The sequence below is a fragment of the Conger conger genome, chromosome 6 (genome assembly GCF_963514075.1).
Source record: "Conger conger chromosome 6, fConCon1.1, whole genome shotgun sequence".
Lineage (NCBI taxonomy): Eukaryota > Metazoa > Chordata > Actinopteri > Anguilliformes > Congridae > Conger > Conger conger.
In genome coordinates, this window is record NC_083765.1 from 9441621 (window position 1) to 9466803 (window position 25183).

Consider the following 25183-nt stretch of genomic DNA (forward strand, 5'->3'; position numbering starts at 1 on the left):
TTGGTTCCTGGTCATTTTGCTGCTGTGCAACACAGCTTCACTGGAGATACCTTTTGCATAATCTGAACAATTATTATATTTCATCAATGCTTTTCAGATAGTAGATATTATATATAAGCCTGACACTGTGGCACTGTCTGTTCCAATGACGAGATTGAGTCTTTTGTCACACTTTGGCCTTACCTTTGAATGGTAATACTGTATGCAACATTAATTCACTGTTAATAACATATAATTCAGACGAGAATTGGGAAGAAACTGAAAACTTCAAGCACTGAAATGTAATTTTAAGAACGGTGTTGTCAGAAGCTGGCTTTTAATATTTTAAGCTTTCGAATTTTCACCATGACAGTCATCATATTAAAATTGTACCTTGGATTTCATTTAGCAAGGTTTTCATAATGTGTAAGTGTGGTCTGCCCCGGAGACGGTCTGGCTGAATGGCTGTCAGAAAGACATCTATCTGTTTTATTGTGAGATGTTGTCTCTGGCCCATTCCTGGAAGAAAAAATAATAAATTGAACAAAGAAAGTGTCAGTCATTCAGGGTGGCCAGATTCAAACTGAACAGAAATCTCACTCACTACACACACACACACATACTAAACAGACAAGCATAGACACACACTCGGACATACACACATACAGAGACAAGCATACACACACGCACATTCACACACACACACACACACACACACACACACACACACACACATTTACACGCACACATACACACACATAGACTGTATTATTTAATTACAGTTTAGAATATGTATAATTGGAGAATTTAAGCAATGTAGGTCAACTTTCCATCAGGTTCCAATGTCTCTCCTATCTGTGGGTTTAACTTCCATCCTTCCTTCTCTCTCATGGCTGCAGTCTGTGCTCGTTTGTCTCCAGTTCCCCGGTCCTATGAATCCCAAGCACTTTATTTTTCCCTCATTTTTCCTAAAATCAGTCCCAGACGCGGCGGTATCCAGCCCCCCTACCCGCCCCCCCCTGCGTCCCAACGGGACGGAGCCGTCTCAAACTGGGGGCCGCTCCTTCTGTGCGCTCTTGACAGGGACCTGAAAAGGTTTGGAGAGGGCGGGGAGTGGGGGTGGGGGGATTTGGCGGTTTGGAGTCTTTGTACAGCTGGAAAATAGCTGGAGTCACTTCCCCCTTGTGTGAAAGGAATATTCTTAGCCTTTGTATTGGACAGAAAAGGAAGAGACGTGGCATTTATTAACCTCCCGTGTTTAATTATAGATGAAGCTCCTTGCTGCTGATGGAGAAGCTGCAGACGCAGATGTCTTCAATGACTTTTTTTATTGCTGGGTCATTAACATTCTTGGATACACATCAAAACTCTGAAATGGTAATTAGAATGGTATAATAATTACAGCCCTAATTATGACGTTATTGATGCGTTCAAAAATCCATCTTTGCAAAACGGTGGCACCCTAGCATTTTCGTAAGCAAAATTACTGCCGAATATGAAGCACTGGATGTCTTTGGGGCTCTTATTTCACGTTAAGCAGACCTTTTTGTACTATAAATAAAGATTTTGGGTAATGCTGTTATTGCTTGGAATGAAAGTGCAATTCCTTATTTTAATTCAATTTGACCTTTTTATAATGTGCTACATTGAACATTTTGCATTGATGCCTGATCACTTCTGCTCCCCTCTAATTCCCCATTGCACAAACAGTTATAGATTTCACCAGAAGAGGACCAAATTAATAAACCCAGGAAGCATAAAAAATATCAATTCATGTCTATAAATCATTCATTTTGATATATTGTTTAGTAGCTGGCCTATAAAATGTATGGTAGCTTACATTTTATGGCCTGCTGCATTGTCAAATCAATATCCTTTTTAGTCAAAACTGTTATTTTACCATCTCATGGATTCAATATCCATCTGTTATATATTATCCTGAGATAAACAAATGCTATAATCGCACAGCATGAGAGTCATTTACTGTGTTACTCTGCAGATATAGACATTTGCATTAACAAATGTGAAAAATGAGAAGGGGAACATTCATTGTAATGTAACTGCATTTCTGCTTGCAGACAAGTAAAAAAATGGGGTACAAGACAATCGCCATTTTAAATGGATTTTTTGTTTACGAGTTTGCATATAGATACTGCATGCAACACTTCACCTCTGCCTCTTTTTGTACTTTATTTAACGCTCCGATGATTCAGACTTCATAAGATTAAGTGATGAGTCGACATGTCTTTATTACCAAATGACACGCTCACTCATAACTAAAACTTAAAGAAAAGCACTGTCCCATTGCTGTTAGGCCCCACAGAAGCCTGAGAAAAGATGCTGTGTCCTGAGCGTGTATTCTGATATTATAAAGTTATATTAAACATTTGATTAGCCAACTCTGATTCAGGGCAAATGTATGACATGGATAATAGCTCAGTATGTGAAACAGTCCAGTTCAACTACCTTGATCGAGTAACAGGTAATGGTCTGAGATTTTGACCTCCTGGTCACAAGTTCAGCTCCACTGCATTACCCCGCTGCTTACTGCTGTCACTCTGTGGGACGTTGGTCTGTTTCTCACCCTGACTTTCTCTTTCGCTTCACTGTCCTTCACTGAAAGTCGGATCCTGCATTGAGGCGCGTTGACAAAAAATTGCCAGAAATTGGCATCTGGCGGGTCATTCAGGGTAACCCGGCCATTTTGCTGAGCTTTGTCCAGCACCTTAAAACCGTGTTCGGTCGAAGAAGAAAAAAAAAGCCCCACTATGCTCCATTAAGGTGTCAACGGCGTACTGCTGCGGATGAGCCTAGCTCAAGGCTATTAAGAGGAGAGAGGGAGCGGTCGCGCTCCGCTGCCGTTCCCGTCCGCGCTGGCGCGCCCGGCGCTGTAACTACACCGCTGCTGTTTCCCCTGGCCTCGTGAATCAGGCCTCAGCTTGTTCGGCCGCTTTCGCCACTCCGAAAGCCACTCCGTCGCTTAACCTGTCACCGCTCCGCCGCAGCTCCGAAGGTCGTTAGCATATCCCCGATTCCTCCTCCGCCCCTGCAGCCCGGGGGAGAAAAGCGCTCCTGTCAGTCACCCGTCGGAATATGAAATCTGCCCAGTCGAAAGACGATCGGCGTCTCTGCGCTTGCAGTGCATGCAAAAAGCGAAAAACACCTATACCGATTAGTGTCTCTAATTGAAAGGCAATTAAGCATCATGCGGCATCCTGTGAGAGATCGCATGGTTCTCAGCTTTCCGTTAAGGAGAGCAGGAAGCGGAGTATGGTAATGAGCAATCCTTTCCCATCAGTGGGGTTGAAATCCTGCCACTAAGGCCAATTCCAGGTTACGTCACAAGGGAAACCTTCACATTACAGTTCAAGCATTTAGCAGATGCTCTCATCCAGAGCGACTTGCACAGCTTACATTCATTACACACATTTTTGTTTCCATTTTGTACAGTTAGATTTACTAAACCAATTCAGAGTAACAGCACCTGGGTATAACTTCAGAATGACAAGCCACTTCCCTACCCACTGTGCCACACTGCCACCCCTGTACAGCCTGTCACCCGGTAACGATTACATTATATTATTGGCATTTGGCAGACGCTCTTATCCAGAGCGACGTACAGTTGATTAGACTAAGCAGGAGACAATCCTCCGCTGGAGCAATGCAGGGTTAAGGGCCTTGCTCAAGGGCCCAACGGCTGTGCTGATCTTATTGTGGCTGCACTAGGATTAGAACCACCGACCTTATGTGTCCCAGTCATTTACCTTCACCACTACCCTACAGCCCGGTAACACCATAGTGTCATCTCTTCGTAGCTGTGCGTTACGCGAAATAGCTTCTTTTATGCGTCTAACGCTCAGAGCTTTTAATTACGACTCAAACGTGGCACGCCCAAAATTATTCAAACTCGTCTGTGCTAAGTTGGCATCTCTTGACAGCATAATTCATGCAGAGAATACATTGTTTTTCAAGAGTAGAGCTGTGATTTGTTTTTTGTTTTTTCTCTCCCTTTTTTGCCCACTGGGTTCTGGATTTGAGGAGAGAAAACCACAGTACAAAGAGCTTTCATCTCTCAGAAGAGGCTTTTTTCAGGAACGAGTGCAATTACCTGTCAAACCACAGAACTGTGGCAGAGGTCAGAAGATTGTCGCTCGACGCTTTGATCGCTTCACCCCAATTTGCTCGACTGCACGTAACAGGGATGTGGCTGCAGTTTCATTAATGTATTTATACGGACGTAGCGATTACTGCGTGCAGAGGTAGAGGAGGCAGACAATGTGAAAGAACAAATCTGCCCTCTGGTCACGAGGAAGGATCATTGAGGAAGTGCAAATGCACAAAACTTCCTCAAAAATTGTTTTGTAACACAGCCGCTGAAAAGCACAACTGATTTCACTCTCAAATGTTGCGGAAGACAAAGGGTCCCTGTCAAGGCTGGCTGCAGCTGCATCTTTTCTGAAAGATGATCCAAAGCATGCTCTGCGTCTCTTCGTCTTTTTCCAACCATTGTAAAATCTAACTAAGTACTGAAAGATTGCTGCCCTAACTCAACAGAATTATGACAATCGATGATCTGCATTGGGAAATAGTCCATGCACGTATTACATTGAATTCAACATTCATCTGATCTGTGTTTCTGCTGAATCTGAAAAGCTGTGTGGATACAGGAAACGGTTGTTTGTGAAATGCACTTTATAAATACATTTTGATTTGATTTTATGAATTTGATTCATAGTGCTAGATTCACATTATTATCCACAGCATTGCTGTCTTTCTTAAACAGCTACTATGGAAAGTCAATTGAAATACCAGGACAGAGAAGCAAATGGAATTTGTATTTCCCTCATTATATTGAACAACAATACAAATAATACGAAAAAACACTATATTACAAACCAGTTTACTTAGCCACTCAGTTTTCAGCAAGTAGAGGAAACTGAAGACATAATTATCTATTAAAGGCCAAAACTTGAAAATGTGTGAAAAAAAACACAGGAGGATAAATAATATTTTCCAGTTCCCTGTCATGCAAAAGCAATTTCATAGATAGTTCATTCAGGAAGGTTTCTTATATAAGTCAACGCATAATTAAAAAGAAAAAACAATGGCAAAATGATGAGTGTTTATAGTCTGACTTTAACAGTGTATAAACTGGGGCATTAATGTCTCACTGAGGAATTCTCATAGCTGTATATTTTCAGCTGAGATTTTGGAACCGTACTGTATATGAGCGTAATTACTTGCGACTACACACCCAAAAGCAATGTGGAAGAATCAAAGGTAAAATCTCTTTTCATGACTCCTCGCGAAAGAGACTGTTCACAAGTCAATATAGGAGTGAAAAACATTAGATAAACAGGGTCAATATAGGAGTGAAAAACATTTGATAAACAGGGGCGCACTGTTGCTGCAGAACCTTCTCAGTGGGCTCCTCCTTGGTGCCATCGCCACACTCTAAACCTGGTTAGGAAGCCAAGAGAGCAGAATTTGTCTCATGGAAAATTCATTTGGCTTCTGTGGCACGCCTGCCAGCATGCCCATCTGCAGGGGCAGGAAGTGCGTGGGCAAACCTGCCACAGCAGAAGGCAGAGCCCTCTTGTGCGCCACGGGGGTCCTGAGTGACAGAGACGTATATCATATTTACGCCGATATGAATCAAGTTTATTGGCTGGAACAGGCTGTGTCCAGCACCTCTTCTGATTGCAAAGCAACAAGCCAGCAGGAGTGTTGATGGTGGAAGAAAGGAGGGAAGGAGGCAGTGGGGGAGAGAAAGGGGGGAGAGAGAGAGAGAGAGAGAGAGAGAGAGAGAGAGACTTGCAAAGCCGTAGTCACAGATCTGTCCTCATTGTTTCTTTCTCTTTCTTTTTCTCTTTCTATCAATGCATGAATCTCTGTAGCAGCTGCCAGGGGAAGAATGGAAGAAATAAAATGTTAAAATGTGTGTTCCACATGTGTGTTCAGGATTTTCTCATTCTGTAATCACCTCCAGAGCAGCAGTAGAACTTTGTTTTATCTTTTTTATAGCCTGCCCCACTTGGCTGTGGGAAAATATAATTAAAAAAACAAGATGATTGTCAGAATTTTAATGAGCTCTTACACCAGTGCATATTGGAGCCCTTCGATGCCGCTTAATGATGCCGTTTGTGGAAAGTTTGATTGGTGAGAGTATCGCAGAGCTCCTGTCCACCGAGACTCTCGCTCTCACCGTGATTTATGTGCATGGATAAAAAATGTACAATGTATGGAGGGGATTACTCATAACGTTAGCATACTGATGAGTGTCCTGTTGAACACCCCGCAGTCCCGCCCGTCCCCCAGACCCCCATAAACCCCCGCAGTCTTTTAGAAACCACTTTAAAGCATTTGCACACTTTATCGTCTTGTGTGCAACAAATGAAAATATGCGGGCATGGCCAATAGAAGGCACAAGAGGCCAAATGATCCTGCCATATGGCAAACAGTATTTTTCCATTTCTGTATTTTCCTCTTCCCACACAATCTCAGCACTCAGGCCGGCTGGGTGAAGGGTTATCAGGGCCCAGAGTGCTGGGCTGCAGGCTCAAGCCACCAGAGAGACCCTTTTAATTGTTCCCAGTTGTCAGTTTGCTACGGATATTCACCCACAGACCACTCTTCTTCCAGTGACAAATCCAGTTACAGACTGGAATTAGAAAAGAACTAGCGGAAACAAATGTTCTTGCTCTTTGTTCCTTTTTTTCTTGTTTTTCTTGTTTCCTTGAACAAGAGGATGGGATAACCCATTTAATAGAGTCTTGACATTATGTGGTAATAACTTAAGGTACATACATTCAGTAAATATATATTTTTTTCATCAGATCTGGAACTCCTTCCCTAGACCTTCATGAGGAAATAATGAATGTTGTAAGGGTTGAATTATTTTATTTTTGTTTCTGAAGCAAAGAAGGATGTTTAAATTCCATAAGCGGACATTTTAGGATGGATGAGTCAGGCTCCAGATTGTTGATCTCTGAATCATGGGGCTTCCTTGCTCAGCAGATGCCAAATAGCTTGCTAGCTTGCAGTGACCTCAGACCAGGAAGTGCTCTCTGTGGGGTTTGATGCCATCCTGTTTTTTTTCATTTGTCTTGCTTTGAAATGAACTCGCCTTTCCTTTTTCATTTTGCCGTTTGCTTGAATGAGCATCTGCTTAGAGGGGCCTCGATCCACACAGCCAGATGTCATAAGCAAAACAACATTAGCCTTTGTGAAGCTTTTATTTTCTTCCAGAGGAAATGCACCACTCAAGATGTGGGCCAGCGGCTATAAAAAACACTCCCACGCCAGGCCCCACATTTGACGTTTTGGTGGCCGAGTCGATAACGCAAGAAGGGAGAAATGTCTTCTTTTCAAAACAGCTGCCAATTTACAGCCAGGGACTTGGAACGCGCGAAGCATTATCGGGGCTTCATTATGAGCGCTGACAGAGTGGCCGACCGGCTGAGTTAGGGCCGTCATTTCCCTGCCTCACTGCCAGTCTCCTTTTATTCCGCCGGTATTTACAGCTCTTGTAGCGCATGATAGAGCTTCGGATTGTTATGCTTCTCCCGCCAGCGCGTTCAGCTGGCCCGGGGAGAGCTCATTGGATAATAAAATTCCCAGCAGGCTAATTTGTTCTTCTGTCCATTGGTGATTGGTCAAGCAGAATGTGAATGAAAAAAAAAAAGAAGATATCATCGGGTTGGTATCGTTAGCTCATTGCGTTAATTTGTGATGTGTAACACGATATCCGTTCACACAGGATAGCACTTGTAATATCAGTAAGGATAATTTGACTCCTGAGTGGTTATTTGATGTTTAACCACCTGTATAATCTGCATTACGCCATATGTTTGGGTAGCCATGCATGCTGATTGAGATGATGCAGACTACATGAGGAATACAGTATCTGTTGCATTGTCTTCAGGAGTCACTGGTACAGGCCCCAGTGCTTTTAAATTGTATCCGTAAAAATGGGAGATGAAACCTTGCAGGTGTTTTTGAAATTCAGTTATTCAGAAGATTTTCCATAAGAAAAATATCAGGGGATCATATGGAGCTTGTGGTGATGTCTTCAGAATAATGTGGTCAGTACGTCCAGGTTGAGGAATGATTGCTAAAGAAAAGACAAGCTTCTATTTTTTCAGCTTTTAGTTATGAATACAGGGAAGTGCTTTTGTGGGTACAGTACTGGGAATAGGTCAGTTCACATGCCGGGGCTTAACTGTTGTGATGTCAGATTAAATAACAATAAGAGCTCATAACCTTGGTCTTTTAATTAGAGGATTGTGCTACGGATGAAATGGATTTGTGTGTTGATATTGTATGAAATCAATAAAAATTTGGATTTCATAAAATGACCCGTTTTCCTCTGCTGTTTCTCTGTGACCGAGCATTTCCTGTTTTCTCCGCATTTCAGAACCTGGGAGCCTGACGGCCGAGCGAGCGAGAGAGAGCGAGGGCTGACATGGTGCACAGAGCCAACGGCAGAATCCGGGGGTGAGAGGTCAAGGGTCAAAGGCCGGCGCACCGGGAAATCGTCAAGGGAGGCGTCAGGAGGCGATCGGAGGGCTGCGGCGGAGGGATACGTCCAGGGGCCAGAGCGAAGGAGCAGGCAGGGAGGCCCGGGCGCTCGAGCGGTCACAGGCCAGGCGGAGCACGCAGGATGTGGGAGGGACTCGTGCTGCAGGTGATCTTCCTGTGTTTGGGCGTGGCCCTGTGCAGCCACCCCCCCTCTCTCCAGGACCATGCCCACCGGAGGAGGCTCTCGCCGCACCGGCACCGGGAACGGGGCAAGGAGGGCCAGGTGCTGCACCGGTCCAAGAGGGGCTGGGTCTGGAACCAGTTCTTCGTCATAGAGGAGTACACCGGGCCGGACCCCGTGCTGGTGGGCCGGGTGAGTACGCTTTTCATTCCGCTCATTCTTTTTCATTCCATTTAATGCTTTTTCGCAACGAACGTCTCATAAATAACCCTTACTTCTCATGACGGAATGGAAGTCCTTGCAGTATCATTCATTCATTTTTTTGCTGAATTCAGTCAGACTCCCAGTTGATTAAAGGTTATGAATTAGATTCCCTTTTTAATAATGCTACGGCACATCTCCCAGAGCCACTGGACACTGGGAGCTGGGTGACTTATGAGTCCTGAGAAATGACACTTATGAACATGGCTCCACTGTACATTTGTTTCCTTGAGTCCTCCAGGAGCAAGTTGGCACCGCTAGTTATTGGATGAAAATACCCCGGGTCAAAAGTTCCAGCGCTTTTATTGCATCTTAAAAGTTCATGAGCAGTCCTGGGCACCGATCAATAAACAATAATAAGCACGGGCTGAAGAATGAGTTGTATATGCCACGTTCTCCATTAATTGACAAATTGAATAGTTTTTTTTTATTTTGCCGCTCTGGGGCATGATGAATCGATTTGGGAGTAATTGTGCGCTCTGGCATTTTCTGTTTCCCGACCTCATAAGCGGTGGCGACAGGCTCTATAAGACAGCGTGCTGCGTCCGCCGTTTCTTTCTCCCGGAAGCCAATTACTCTCACTTGGTTTTTTTTCTTCTCCTCCGCGACTCAGTGCCCGTGTCCCACGGCGCATGGTTAGTGCGTTCCAGCGTGTGTTTTGAAATGCGATTCCCCCTCCGCGCCCCCTCTCACGCTCCCCGCTCCGCGTTCCCCAGCTCCATTCCGACGTGGACTCCGGCAACGGCAACATCAAGTACATCCTGTCGGGGGAGGGCGCGGGCACCATCTTCGTCATCGACGACAAAACGGGGAACATCCACGCCACCAAGACGCTGGACCGCGAGGAGCAGGCGCAGTACACGCTCACGGCGCAGGCCGTCGCCCGCGACACCAACAAGCCCCTGGAGCCCCCGTCCGAGTTCATCGTGAAGGTGCAGGACATCAACGACAACCCGCCCGAGTTCCTGCACGGCCCCTACTACGCCAGGGTGCCCGAGATGTCCAGCGTGGGTGAGTACGGCCCGTCCCGGGCTTCAGCTCTCTTCCACAACGTCTTAAGGAATGCGCATGGCAAGACAGGGAAGTGCAGATTGACAGCATCTATTTAAGCAATAGAAAGATGCACTCTCGGCTAGATGTGTCTTCATGTGCCTTCATCAGGATAGTGGAAAGCAATGTCCAAACACAGAAAAATAAAATGCAGTTTGCCTAGTTTGAGTTTGACTGCAAGATAATTTGTAGTTCTGTTTCAGATTGGTAAAGCACAATCAATAGTTAAATTAGCAGAGGAACTTTCTTTTATTTCACTTTTTTTGTTGTTATCCTATAGGCGGCACGGATGGCGCAGTGGGTAGCACTGCCGCCTCACAGCAAGGAGGTCCTGGGTTCGAATCCCCGTCGGCCGGGGCCTCTCTGTGTGGAGTTTGCATGTTCTCCCCGTGTCTGTGTGGGTTTCCTCCGGGTACTCCGGTTTCCTCCCACAGTCCAAAGACATGCAGGTTAGGCTGATTGGAGAGTCTAAATTGCCCATAGGCATGAGTGTGTGAGTGTGTGAGTGTGTGAGTGTGTGAGTGTGTGAGTGAATGGTGTGTGTGCCCTGCGATGGACTGGCGACCTGTCCAGGGTGTATTCCTGCCTTTCGCCCAATGTATGCTGGGATAGGCTCCAGCCCCCCTGCGACCCTGTTCAGGATAAGCGGGTTCAGATAATGGATGGATGGATGTTGTTATCCTCTGAAATGGTGCTTGATGTGGCTTGAATCAGGAAGGGAAGCAAACACAGAGTGTTAGCGTGGTGAATTTCAGAAGCTCATCATGGTCACACCCATCCTGTGTGCATGAGTATGGGCCAGACACCCCCCCCCCCCCCCCGATTCATCATCTGTAATGCAGAGCTGTCATTGGGTAACGATCTGTTACCGGGCGATTCCGCTGGCTGACAGCATAAACGATGCGGGCTGGATGCAGGACAGGACTCTAGGAAGAGCCTCATTTCAAATGCTTACAACTCCCATAGTAAACACTGTCAGCAAATTGATTTGAATCAGTCAGACTCTGAGAATTAGCTCTGCTCCTTGAAATTCCAGCCTCTTGTCATTGACTGACAGCGGATAAACGGTTTGCCGCGCGGCAGCTAACTCCGCCGACGAAGGGGCTACATTGCCGTGAGTTTTGCCAGTGACAGTTACACCTTCACCGCCCGCGATTTCAGCTGTTTTATTTTGCTCCCAGGCTCCCAGAGTACAATGTGGACGAATTAAGAGACTTTGGCTCAGAGCGGGCGGCAGATTTCACTCGCTGTCGATAATCCAGTTCTCGATGCGGCGGATTTGTTGATGATCAAGGCTGGATGGCCACGCTCCCCGCAGGCGTCTGAGCAGCCAGCTGGAGCAGCTCGCCGCTGGGATCCAGACTTTGTCCTAACGTCTGCCGGTGCTTCGGTGCGCAGGTACGTCGGTGATCCAGGTGACGGCCACAGATGCAGACGACCCCACGTACGGAAACAGCGCCCGGCTGGTGTACAGCATCCTGCAGGGCCAGCCCTACTTCTCCGTGGAGTCACAGACAGGTATGGAACACACATCGCATGAACCTCCCTGCCAGTGGCTCAGCCTACAGTGTGCCATGAAGGCTGATGATTCTTTTCATTTTTTTCATTTCGTGTTTTACCCTGCTGAGAAAACAGCTGAAGCTAGGTTTTGAAACATCTGGTAGTTGGATGACCAGTTAAGACCAGCTCCATACTCAACATGGTTTGACCAGCAAGGAGACTTACAATTTTATTTTTCTCTCTCAGGTAGAAAATATTTGCTTGTTCTAAGTAACCTTTTGTCTGTCCTCAAATTTATTTATTTTCATCTTGCCCAGCAAAATAGTATATTAATAATATTTGAAGACGAAATAAGAGGCTTATTTTTTTGGTTTCTGTGGTGTATTAATTTCATATAAAACAACACATCCTGCTGTGGGTGGTCATGTGACTTCCTGATTAGAGGACTGTAAGGTCCGGTTTGAATCCCAGGCAGGGCATATGAGACAGTCTTCAGATGACTCTTTCAGTAGACTGTGCTTCAAATGTAAGCTGTGAAACTTGGTTAGGAGAATTCATGTTAAGAAAATTCATAACGGGATGTACTGGTAAAACTAAATAAGCACATTAGTGCCATAATTTATTGATGGTATGATATGATACTGGGTATAGCGCAGTATATCTTGCTGTCGCATTCATATAAAGTGCTTCATACTTCCTCTTTATAGAGGCATTGCCAAGCTGATCCTTCCCTGCAAAGAGTACCTGCTTCTCGTTAAAGCCTGAGTGCACCTATCCCCTGCCAAACAGGCTTTACTTGCCACCAGATTAGTGAAGCGTTGTCATAGGCTGGAGACAGACGCCTTCCAATGCCAGCTTTCCGGATTGGTGCTGGAAGGGAGCTGGTGGCAGAGGGAAGCGGGTGCTTCTAATAAACCGGGGGCTGGAGAGCGTCCAGGAAATGCCAGCGCTAATTCCTTTTTGGCTCATCTGCGATTCCCGTGCAAACGGCCGGTTAAATATCGCTGCCCGGCGACTGTCTTCCCAGCATTCACTTTCCAGCCAGCTCCTCTGAAAGGAAGAGACGCTCAGACCTGATAGGTGGTTTCAGCGCAAGAGCGGTTCTAATCATGCGCCTGGAAAGGCACCAGTGGTCCGCTGCAGTCTTAAGCACTTTTTAGATCTCTGTTAGAGAGGCCATTTTTTATTTATTTATTCATTTATGTGCCAATGGAGAACTGTGGCGTAAGGTGGCTTTTCTTGCACCACTGAGTTGGCTCCTACTGCGGGGCTGTCCCCCCACATTTGGACAGTTAGCCCCGGTGGTCCGTGTCCATCCTCATGGTTATTCGTTTAAGGTAGGTTTTGTTATCACGAAAGCCAAACTATAATAAAGCAATAAGGCGCAATAGGTGTTGACATATCGGCAATACAGTCACGGCTAAGCAGTGTGGTTAGGCATGAGACGGGTGGGTGGTTGAGGGATTGGGGCTGTGTACATTTGTGAACATACATTGTGGTCGGACACATCAATCGGTCTGCCTTAAACCCACTGGCTGGCCCTGGAGGGGGTTGAGATAAAAGCCCATTATACACAGTTGTTTTACAGTACATCCAGTTGTGTTTCAGAAAATATTAATGAAAAATGTAAAAAGTTGAAGGGGGTGTGGGTTTTAAGGTCATGTGGGGCATTGTCCGTCTGATGTAATACCTTGCCTCTGCAGGGATCATCCGAACGGCCCTGCCCAACATGGACAGGGAGGCACGGCAGGAGTACAACGTGGTCATCCAGGCCAAGGACATGGGGGGCCACATGGGCGGGCTGTCTGGGACAACGGAGGTGAAGATCACCCTGACGGATGTCAACGACAACCCTCCCAAGTTCCCTCAGAGTGAGTACTGGAGCAGAGCGTCCATTCTGGCTCACTGGCCCTCCTCCGGTCGCATAAATAACACAGTCCAGTCCCCCCCACCGCACGCACACACACACTCACACACCACACACACACACACACACACACCTCTCTGCACGCATGTCCTGGGACGGAATCTGCTTCTGGCTATCCAGCCCTCTCTTAAGTCAGGCCTTCTCTTCAGGGACCTTGCAAAGTACTGTCATTTTCTCTTAATATCTTTTTAAGGGAAAGATCTTTTAAAAGCTGAATTATTCAGTGTATTTATGCTGAATCATCAGTATTGCGTTGGCAGAGAATTCTCCCTTAGTGCCAAAATTTCTGAAAAAATGGCTTTATAAAAAGTGTAGAAATGTGTGAACGTGTGTGTGTGTGTGTGTGTGTTGGGGCATATATGTGAGCATCTGTAAGCTGAAGGTGCTGGTGTTAGTGTCCATGGGTGAGTACTTGCATATTAGGAGAGGCATATACATGGTTGTGTATACCTGTGTGTGTGTGTGTGTGTGTGTGTGTGTGTGTGTGTGTGTGTGTGTGTGTGTATGCGCGCATGTGTCTGCCTACATAAAGGCGTGGGTGTGCTGTATGTAAATGTGTATGTCTTTACAGGCCAGTGCATATGCGCATATTTGTGTGCACCTGTGTGTGACTGTTTCCATCCCTGCAGTTAAACAGCACAATCAGCCCTGAGAGTCAGGCCCTCCCTCTGAGGTATAAGAGCATTGGTCAGTTTCATCTCTCTCCCCCCCCCATATTTGAACAGTGATCTGAGCTCCAGCGAGGCCTCTTCTTTCCGCCATTTCAGCAGAAATTGAACAAGAGAAAATGTGGTTTGAGCAGCGCAGCAGGTTTATTAGAGGATGAAATTTTACGGGCAGCCTGGGGGACACTTGTCTCCCGCTCCCCAAAGTGCGGCGTGCACACCAGACATGTATCTGAGCCCAAAGCCGGCAGGTGGAAAGGGCACTGGAGCAATGCTGCCGTAATGCCGTGTCAGATTCTTATGTTATATGAGCATGATTCATCTTGTGATGTTGTGAGGGAGGATTAATCACTCTGCAGCCTTCCAGAAACATGACTGTTCATAAACTCTTTGTCATCATCATATCTCCTGCGAGCGGCGCGGTTATTCCAGTAACCCTCCCATTTGGGTATCTCCTGCGTCTATCGAGTCACCTCCATTTCAAGGCCCCTGTACTTCTCAGATGCACCAATCACTTCATTATCACTGTCAAACGCTCCCCCACTCAAGCGCCGTGTCATTTTTGGGAAGAGATAAAAGACGTGTGACGCCCGTTCTCCTATAGACCATGAAAATAAGTAGTCTGCTGGGAAGGAGCTCTTTTTTTGTAATATGTCCTTTTATCAGAAATGACACTGTTTTCTAACATCGCTGCCCGCCGCCTGTGCATGGCAGACTGCCGCTTAGCACTCCCCTGACGCATTCTCCCACACACCGGTGACTGTCGTACACGCTACGCGCCACGCGGTGTACCACAGGAGAGCCGCCATTAATTGGAGGACAGGCAAATGTGTCACCTCTGATAGAAGTCTGGTGCCTATTCGGCTGTAACCCCAGGATCTCGGGCTGAATTACCCTCACCTTTCCTGGGCGGGAAGTATCCAACTGCAGTCCCCTGCTGTGGACCCCCAGCGATTCCCCGAGTCTAGGCACGATTCAGCCCCCTCAGAGCTAGGGCCTTTACGCCGAGCCACAGGGGAGGTGCTCCAGCAGATATTTCATCACCGGCAGCGCTTGGCTTTTCCAGGTTAGGCCTAGTCAGCTCCTCATTTTAAATTGAATATGAATGAAGGCGTCGCCTTTTTAAAAGATGCGGCACGACACCCCCAGGACGCGAGATAGCTCAGGTAAACAACTCACAATGACAGGAGAGAGACAGCGATTGGCTGAGGCTGTGAACTGTGTAATCCCACCCTGGCATGAGACCACTGACACAGGTCCTGCCCCTCTCTCTCCCTGTATACAGATCTGTCAGCTCAGAGATACACAGAGGAACAGAGCTCTGTTCCCTGTCATAAATATGACTGTCATATTTATTATTTTTTTTAAAGATGCTTGTTGTAGTTTTTTAAGAGTGAGGAAAGAGTGTTGTAAAAAAAAAAAAAAAAAAAACTTTCTATGAAAAGCAAGAGTCTTAAAATGTTTTGAAATCTTACTTTACCGTAAGTGAGTATGAATGTAAGAAACTGTTGAATAAAATATATTAAAAGTGAGTGTCACAGGTGACCTTTACTCAGCATATACAGCAGCAGAAACTCCAGAAATGTATCGGAAACGGACATGACAGAAGGAAAGTGTACTCTGAATTTCCCGTGTTAAAAATGCACCGCTCATGCCCTGTCTGACTGAATCAGCAGGCCGCGCACACTGGCTGACCTTTTGAAAATGCTCCCGTGCCCATGTCAGAAGTTGTTTGTAAATGAGGCCCAAACCCTTGGCTGTAAGCATCTGCGATAGGCTGAACTGATGAGGCTCCGAGCTGTCGGGCGTTCCTGATTAGCCGAGCCGACAGGGGGGTGGAGGGGTGTTGGGTGGTGGTGTTGGGGGGGGTGTTGGGGCTTGTAGTGGGCTGTCCGCAACCTGCCAGTGATGTTCTAGCTTGCCCACAGATCTGTGCTGTTCTCTCAGCTGAACTTTGCTGGAAAGGCCACTGAGCAGACTGTCCTTAGCATAACCATATGTTCTTACTCACTGTGAACTGAAATATAAAATGAAGTCAATTACAATAATACTATTAATTCAATAATTAATATTAATTCAAATAATCTTAGTACTACTGCTAGAACTACTACTACTATTAGTACTACTAATCATAATAAAAATAATAAATCATTATAAGAAATGCCCAAAATAACAATGTAACTGAAGATTTCATGGCAGTGGGCTGTTGAAAGCAGCATGATAGACCACCTCTGATTGGCCCACTCTGATAGACCACCTCTGATTGGCCCACTCTGATAGACCACCTCTGATTGGCTGCCGCTGACCCGTCTTCCTCCCATAGGCACCTACAGCATGTCGGTGGCAGAGGACAAGGCGGTGGGTGAGGAGGTGGGCCGGCTGAAGGCGCGGGATCCGGACCTGGGGGAGAACGGCCTGGTGACGTACCGGCTCCTGGAGGGGGATGGCATGGCCGTGTTCGAGATACACACGGACTCGCACACCCGCGAGGGTGTCATCAAGCTCAAAAAGGTGAGGAGGGCGCGACTTGGCTAACGTTTAAAATGGAGGCCGGTTATATGATACATGCAGGTTGCAGTCACTCAGACACTCAGGGTTTTTCCTGGCATGACAAGGGCCGTTTGGTGCTCTCTTGGGTCGGGTTTAATTTAGCAATTTATTTGTGCTTCAGAAAATATCAACCCATATCCAATATCATCATTCAGTTAGTAAGTAAGTAAATTAATAAATGTCATCCAGCATACATTTAAAGTGTGGTGAACCTGCTCCATTTTTTTAAAGTTGTTTTTCACCCAGGAACATTTTGTGTTTCATGGCTGCGTGTAATTGGCATCAAACAACAGAAAAATGACATTTGTGTACACACAAACCTCCAACTGAGAAAGACGGAACACATTTTCCTAATGATAACAATTAAAATATAATCAACACTGGCATCATTGATTAAAGTACACAATGGGAGTTAGTCTGCCTTTGCTTTCTCCAGGCACATATCTCCACCACGCTGATTAGTGGGTGGAAACGTCCCTGCATGCGATAGTCCCGGCCCCAGAGCCCACGAATGTACTCTCGTCCTCTCCCTCTTTGTGCTTCACTGATTATCACAGGGCTGTGTTGTGCTGCCAAATAAATAATATTCTAACTGTAGTTTTAATTGTTTGTTTCCCTTTTTTCGGCGTTGGCGCCTGGCAAAGATAATCCTATGGAGGAATAAACTCCTGACACCGTGCTTGTGTCGTTAAAAACGATAGCGAACCACCTCTTTTGCGGTAGTGTTTCCCTGAAAAAGCAGAGAGGATGAAATAGACCAGCCGTATACCTAATGCCATCTCCATGTGTGTGTGTGAATGATGCTGTCACGTCTCTAATTTGGGTTAGGTGTGTGTGTGTGTGTGTGTGTGTGTGTGTTTGCGTGTATGTGTGTGTGCTGTTTTTGTGTTTTCGAGTGATTCTGTCTTTCTTATTGTGCGTGGCATGAGCGTGGACTCTGCGGCTCTCTGTCCTAGAGTGTGCTGTCGCCCTGGTGGTCCGGTCTGTAGCCAGATTTCCTGAAGCTCCTCCACCCCTCCCCGCCCCCCACCCACCTCGGTGACTTCGAGTCACGACTTGGCTCGGGGGCTTTTAGTGATTGACAGTTGTTAACCTGCTGAGTGTGAAGATTACGCCCGCTCCCCCTCCACCCCCGGACCCAGCAGGCCGACTCCGGCTGATGCAGTCCCCCCTGGTGGAGCTGTTTCATTACAGTGAACAGTGAACCCCCCCCCCCCCCCCCACAGTCCATCCCCCACAGCAATCCCCTTTTCCGGTCCTGAGCTGAAGGACCAGAGACCTGGAACACATTCCTGCCCCCTCCATCTCTGCTGCACCAGGCACAGTTCTGTTAATGGAGCAGGCCGCCCGGTCGATCTGTAACGGACAGCGTGATGAAAGATAGAGCTGTTGTCTGCACTGGCAAGACTGAAGGAGCAGGAGGGGCTTTGTGGAAAGCGGAAATTGGGCCTCCCATTTCGGACCTAGCAGACTTGAGCAGGGCCGTGTGTTGCATGCTCCCCTGTGGTTCCCAATAAAGGCCGGCAAAATGGCGGCAATTCTCGCGGAGATTACAAATTATGTATGGAAAAATACAGGCTGGGATTCTGACTCCGAAGGCAAGAAGGGGCTCAGATATTGTCAGATGTCACTGCCCTCGTAGATGTCACTGCCCTGCTCCATCGATGAGGTTTGCGTGTAAGTGTGTGTGCTCGTGAGCGTGTGTGCATGTGGTGGGGGGGTGGGCGGCAATTAAACTATTTACATTAATTACATTAACTCCCTTGTACTACCGTCTTTTCTCTCATTCAAAAGCACACACAACGGGCACAGAACTCCACTCACTCTGTCAACGTTCCCAGTGGCCTCACATACCCACACAGACCAATCACCGGATTCCCACTCTTAACGCTGCACACCCTCATTCACCAACAACGGCTATGGTCTAGAGAACCAAATTCATAATAGATTTGAATTCCAAAAAACATTTCAAAGGCAGAGAAACATCAAAATCCGGGTCAAAATCTGTTTAATTCGAACTGTTCTTTTTAAAAAATCTGGGAATTCCTCGGGGGAAATGGGATAAAACCAACAGAGAGGAGCCTTGGATATTGGCAACGATCACTTTGATGACGGTGTGTTTCACTCAGTATCCTAACACCTCCCTGATACACCTCTGGGGAAGTAATCACCTTTTGCTCTTCAAAGCCTGTTGAAAATGAAAGTTGAAATCGCTGACAGAAATGCCGTGATTTTAATCAAGTATTCCGTTTCAAATGTGGGCAGGCACCACCGGCTGCGTGCTAAGAGCCGGCCGCGGCGTCATTGTGAGTATTATCTGCCGCTGATTAGTTTCAGCTGCAGAGTTATTAGGTGCCAGGGTAAAGGACAGGTGAGGGGACCCATGTCAGGGGAAGACACACAGTGCGACTGCAGAAAACAGTTCGCTCACACTTGTTTTTCTCCCGTTGGCAGCTTCATTTCACAGACTATAAATGAAAAAAAAAACAAGCTGAAGGAAGGAATAAAATTCAAAACAATCATAAAGGATGGTTCCCCCCCCTCCCCTGCTCCTCTCCCTCTTAAAAGCGGAATTGTGCGTGTTGTAATTTGCGGAGTGAGAGGCGTGAGGAGAGACGGTGCTTTAAGCCGGCTATCACGGAAACCTTGCTACGTGGGTAGAGGTTTCCTTCACTCAAAAAGTCTGTTCTTTATATCTGAACACAGCTATTTTTGTTTTATCTAGTGTGTTTTCCTCCCTGCATATAAACCAGTTTTCAAAAATCGGATGGATGTTGTAAAGTCTTTTTGACAACCAGACTTGGTAGAATTTCAAAATACCTCCTCCCCCCTTTTTTTGTTTTTCTTCTGCTTATTGCAAGACAAGGAGCCCAAAGACTGAAATGAACAATGGGACTATTGATGTTAAAAGCAATTATCGTTGCACCGATCTCTAGAGCGGCCACACTGCAGAGGATGTGTTTGTGTTGGTCACGTTTGCTGCGTCTGGCCGCATCCTCATATCTGCAGCAACAGTGCCCTCTAGCTGTTGCCTTTGTAATACGTGTATTAACAGGAAATCAGATGGATAATGTCGCATGAATGAAGAAGTCCACGCTTCACTGTCACTGCAGCTGTTTCATATTTCTTTACAGCGCGTGCTGTGGAAGATGTGTCTGAACCCTGTAATGTTTATTAGCATGTCTGGGAGCAAAATCAGGATGACACACAAATTGCCCACACCTGTCATTTTTAATAACATTACGTTCTCTTCAGGGCATGAAAAGGAAATGCTAACAGACTTACTCTATTATATGGTTCATTAATGGATAGAATTACTGAAGTCTTTTGGTTATTGGACACAAAAAATAGTTTGCCCCAGAAACCTTAATGTCATTTATTTTAAATTGGCATGCATATTTTTGAGCATAGTATTATGGCACTTTCTATATCTCGCCAATGCAGCTGGTAACACAGTCCTACAGTCATACGCCTGTTGCTGCCAAGACTAAAGTCTATTCAGTTCATTTTCCATGAGGTTTTTTTCAAAAGAGTTTGGTAAATGACAAAACGTATACACTCACGGATGAGGGTAAAGTTACCGCAGGGATACACTTCCGCTGGCTAACCCGACGTCGATCCGTCCGCAGACGGTCGACTTTGAGACGAAGCGCGCCTACACGCTGAAGGTGGAGGCGTCGAACGCGCTGGTGGACCCGCGCTTCATCGCGTGGGGGCCCTACAGGGACACAGCCGCCGTGAAGATCGCGGTGGAGGACGCCGACGAGCCGCCCGCCTTCACGGCGTCCGGCTACAGCTTCGAGGTGGAGGAGAACGCCCCAGAGGGCACGTCCGTGGGCCGGGTGCACGCCAAGGACACGGACGTGGCCAACAGCCCCATCAGGTGCGTGCGGAACCCCCGACCCGACACTGACGTCCTGAAGCCCGGCTCCCGTACGCGCTGTCTGTGTCTGTGGTGAAGAAACCATGACAACTAGGGGATCGACACCTGCGGGAGGGTTCTGTCAGATGCCGTCTCCCTTATTATTGCTTTCATGTCCAGACCTTTGTCCGCTGACCCTCTGCCCAATCAGACCTGCAGACTTTCAGTCTGAGCGTATTCTCATGAAGAGATGATCCACCACTGTTTATTTAAGTGAAAGGAAAGTGTGCAAATGTGTTGTTGTACGTATCTGAAATTTATATAGAATGCATAAAAATAAATATGATAATATAATAAAATTATAAAAGATTGTATAGAGAAGCATGCACAATTTTTTCCCATCACAATACTATACATTCAAAGTTTGACTTAAAATTGCGGCCCCAACCCCATGAAACATGTTTATATGCATAATTTGATTAGGTTTGTATTGAGTATTTTTAAGGGGGCCCTTCATGAGTGCCTGTTTTGGGTCCAGGTACATGATTCCTCGCTACACAGACGTGGAGCAGTTCTTCAGCATCGGCCCGGAGGACGGGATCATCAGAACCACCCGGCCGCTGGACAGGGAGACCCAGGCCTGGCACAACATCTCCGTCAGCGCCACAGAGATCAGTAAGGCCCGACTCACTCTCTCAGCCCGCACAGGGAGCACAACCAGTAGTGTACCCTGGCATTTGGTAACATTACATTCACACAGGTGATACTCACAACTGGTTTCTGTTTACCATCCTGAATTATCTATAAAATAGCTCATTAGCAGAATAAGAAATGCTAGGAGGTATATCACATATGTGTGTGATTACATTTTATCTACACCACAGAATTGTCTTGCATTTTCCACGGATTGTCAAATCAACGGCATGTATGGATAAATATAGCCTTCTCATTGTTCTATTAATGAAATATTCACTGGAAAAAAAGTAATATCCATCAATTTGATATTGGAAGATCAAAGAGTTTAGTACAGATGAAAAACCTGTAGTCTTCACTGAACTGAAGCTCTGAGCTAGCGTACTATACACTGCTCTTGGAAATGATTGAGTTTTATTGATTATTTAGATTTATAATGTGTCATGACAAGAGACTATGCTTACCAATGGGCTATAGAAACAGTTGGCATAATATTAATCAATATTCTGAACTATAACTGAAAAAGGATGAATGCTAAGGTACCTTTTTCAAAGGCCCAGTCAAGTATCCCATAGTACACTACTGGACAGATTCCATTTCTGTGTAAAAATCAAGATTGATTTTTTAGTCCTGTACAACAGAGACTATGCGTTCCCCTGGGATTGCATTTATCTAGTCTTAGTACTAGGTGTTCTAAATGAGCAGCATTACCACTATATAGTGCATTTATATTGTGTATATTGTGCATTTTATGTTGTTATTTGCCAGGAATTCGTTGGTGATGAGAAAATGCTGCCTTTCCTTTCCGACCCTTGGCTAGCATGTCACAATGGATTAACGTCATATCACTTGAGGAGACATGAGGCACAGTATAGATACAACAGCAGCACAGTAGATGAACATAAAACTGAAGTGCTAGCTTAGTAAGCACACAGCTATAATCTGACATAAGTACTCTACAACATATGTACCTAATCATAATCACACACTAATAGGAACTGACAGTTAGCTCCCTCGCTTTTTTGTTCATGGTTCAAGGCAATGTAGGTTGTGGCTGGAATAAACATGGTGTTGAAACTATTGCTCATTGGGATACGCCTGTTTTCTGCTCTCCTCTACAGGTGGACATCACCAAGATGCGAAAGCTCGTGTCAACGTCAAAGTTAAAGATGTGAACGATAACGCCCCGGAATTCGCCACTCAAAACGAAGTACTGGTGTGTGAAAACGTTGCACATGGCAAGGTAGGTCTCCGTGAGTTCACTGCAGTCCACTGTCAAGATGTTGGAAACTGACATGCCTGAAGGCTGCACATTCAAATCCCATACAGGGAACTGTTGTTGCTTTTATAGGTACGGTTTTGAAATGTAGGTTCCAAACAAATTACTTCACTGAAAATCTAGTCATACAATTTGGTAATACATACATTCCAAGGTCTTGTACAATATACAGTCCAAGGGTTTCATATAATCAAGTAATATAATGTAGATTTATTCCAGACAGTACTCATTTTAGCTAAATTCAGATCACTTTAAGTCTGGATTTAATCTGCATCTGTCCTTCATGTTTACTCATGGTTTATTATCTCTCTCTCTCGACTGTTAACACAGTTTGACAATTCAGACAAATCTGCAAAACTAACTTGACAAACTGTGTTTGTATAGAAAAAAGACTGAATACTGACTACAAACTAAAGGAATACTTTTGAGAAGCCAAAGGTTTCTTGTTATGCTTTTTTCTGTTTGTTTTCAACTACAAGTAATGTGAAAGGGCGGTATGTGTAATCTGTTCTTAACCACTACAGCAAGGAAAAATACAGTTCTTAAAAAAAATGTCTTTTTTTTGTCAAGGTTATTTGAACAGATGCTTATGCACAGGCAATCTCACAAAAGCAGATTACAAATAACCACTTTAAAAAAGGAATTCAACCTTGTACCAACCCAGATTAATCCCAAAAGAATTAAAAAGTTACAACAAATAAGTTTTGTTTATTTTGTAAAGATTTTTGTTTCTACGTGAGTGCAAAACCCGTGTGGTTCTTGTGTGGATGCTATGGCCGTCTGTAACACCTCTCCTGTCCTGTGACTCAGCTCATCGAGACGGTCAGCGCAGTCGACAAGGACGAGATGGCCCACCGCCAACACTTCCGCTTCAGCCTCGCCCCCGAGGTCGCTAACAACCACAATTTCTCCCTCAAGGACAACAGAGGTGAGCGGGCCCCAGACAAGCCCAGACAAACCCAGACAAACCCAGACAAACCCGCTTTACCGCAGTCTACATTACATTACAGTACATTACATTATTGGTTTTTGGCAGACGCTCTTATCCAGAGCGATGTACAGTTGATTAGACTAAGCAGGAGACAATCCTCCCCTGGAGCAATGCAGGGTTAATGGCCTTGCTCAAGGGCCCAACGGCTGAGCGGATCTTATTGTAGCTACACTGGGATTAGAACCACCGACCTTGCCTGTCCCAGGCATTTACCTTAACCACTATGCTACAGGCCACCCTACGCTACAAGTCATACATGCAGAGGGCGGCACAGTAGAACCACAAATTACGGGAGGCAAGGCTTCATGGACCCCAAAGTTGGAACAGCTACCCTATGCTGTTTATTAGTGACTCACTGACCCGTGCCAATCATTAGGTTTTCACTGTGGTGAACAGAACCTATGGCTTATTCAATATGTAGAACTTCACGTTATGTTTCAAATGTTGAATGGGAAGTTCACTCCAAATTGTTTGCTATGTTTTGTGACACAGAACCCTACTCGGGACAGAAGTGTTGTGGACAGGAAAATTGTCTCTATAAGGCAGTTTGCGGGGCAATAGATTCACTGGCTCACCATACCTGCAAGATTCTACGGCTTGAGTTCAGCCCAGTCTCGTTTTTTTCTTTAAACACATTCACATAAGGGTTTGATGGCCGTGAACATGCCCCTTGTGCAGTGTTCAAAGAAGTGGGTGATAGTGATTGTCACCTGAATGCAACCCTCTCCGTCCAGTTCAAGAATCATTATTACTAGACACAACCTTTGAAGACTGCCATCCGCAGTTTCCCTTAAATCCATTGTTTGAGTCTCTCCTGTCTTGGTACTTCTCCCCTGCCTCAAATCGTAATGCTTGTTCTGCAATGTCCTCGAGCGTGTAATTGTAAATTCCGCTGTCAGTCTTAAATAATAGGCAGCTGACTGAATTCAATAGACTTTCTTTCATATTAATGACTCTATTTTCTGCTTATTTTGTTAGAAGACACCTTTACCCCAGGAGAGTTACACGGCATACATTTCACATATTAACCATTTATGTGACCAGATAATTACAGAACTAATTAAGGTTGCATTTAATGTACTAATTAAGGACTTTGCTCAAGGGTACAGCAGCAGTGTCCTCCCGTAAGTGTGGCTCAGTCAAGGTAATCTGTCTCAGTGATCGGTTATGATTGAAAGAAGCTGCTTACAGATGATGGATATCGCATGATTGAATACATGAATATTCATCAAGAAACAACAACAACATTTCTAGGATTATTCTGGGAGATGATGACGATTACCTCCAATTTAATCCTTTCTGTAAATGAAAGTGCAGTATAAGCTCACCAAATAATTGAATGCTGGCTCTGATTCAATAGAAAAGATATCCTTAAGTTACCGCACAAATCAATACGAGTGCTTTCTCTGTACATTTTAGTGAGTGACTGAAGCATTGAGCATTACAGACGATGTGAAGGAGAAAAAAAGAACGATTGCCTTTATTATTGCCTACAAATCAAAGTAAAGGACAAATATTGATTGCATTCAGGCCAACGTCTGTATTTTAGGAATGAACAAGGGCACGTCTATTATATTGTAACTTATTTTGTGGGTCTCCATTCATTTGCTCAGTGTTTTGGATGGCGTACCAGTAGGAATCGCCTCTGGCTATACACAGTGATTAGAGATTACTGTCAAGAAATCATTGTTTGTATTAATACTGGAGGCTGTGTGATCTTATGCA

At 45.4% G+C, this 25183-nt stretch overlaps 1 protein-coding gene across 2 annotated transcripts in view; it reads left to right on the forward strand.

The window, feature by feature from the left end:
* LOC133130227 (cadherin-11-like) overlaps positions 1-25183 on the forward strand; it is a 61809-nt gene that overhangs the window by 32805 nt on the left and 3821 nt on the right. For both annotated transcript variants that reach the window (XM_061244636.1, XM_061244635.1), the window contains 9 exons: positions 8396-8872; positions 9658-9952; positions 11390-11509; positions 13195-13362; positions 16407-16594; positions 20263-20516; positions 21034-21170; positions 22310-22431; positions 23278-23395. In XM_061244636.1, the coding sequence (XP_061100620.1) occupies positions 8642-8872; positions 9658-9952; positions 11390-11509; positions 13195-13362; positions 16407-16594; positions 20263-20516; positions 21034-21170; positions 22310-22431; positions 23278-23395 (1633 nt within the window). In that variant the 5' untranslated portion in view covers positions 8396-8641. The remainder of the gene's footprint in view (positions 1-8395; positions 8873-9657; positions 9953-11389; positions 11510-13194; positions 13363-16406; positions 16595-20262; positions 20517-21033; positions 21171-22309; positions 22432-23277; positions 23396-25183) is intronic.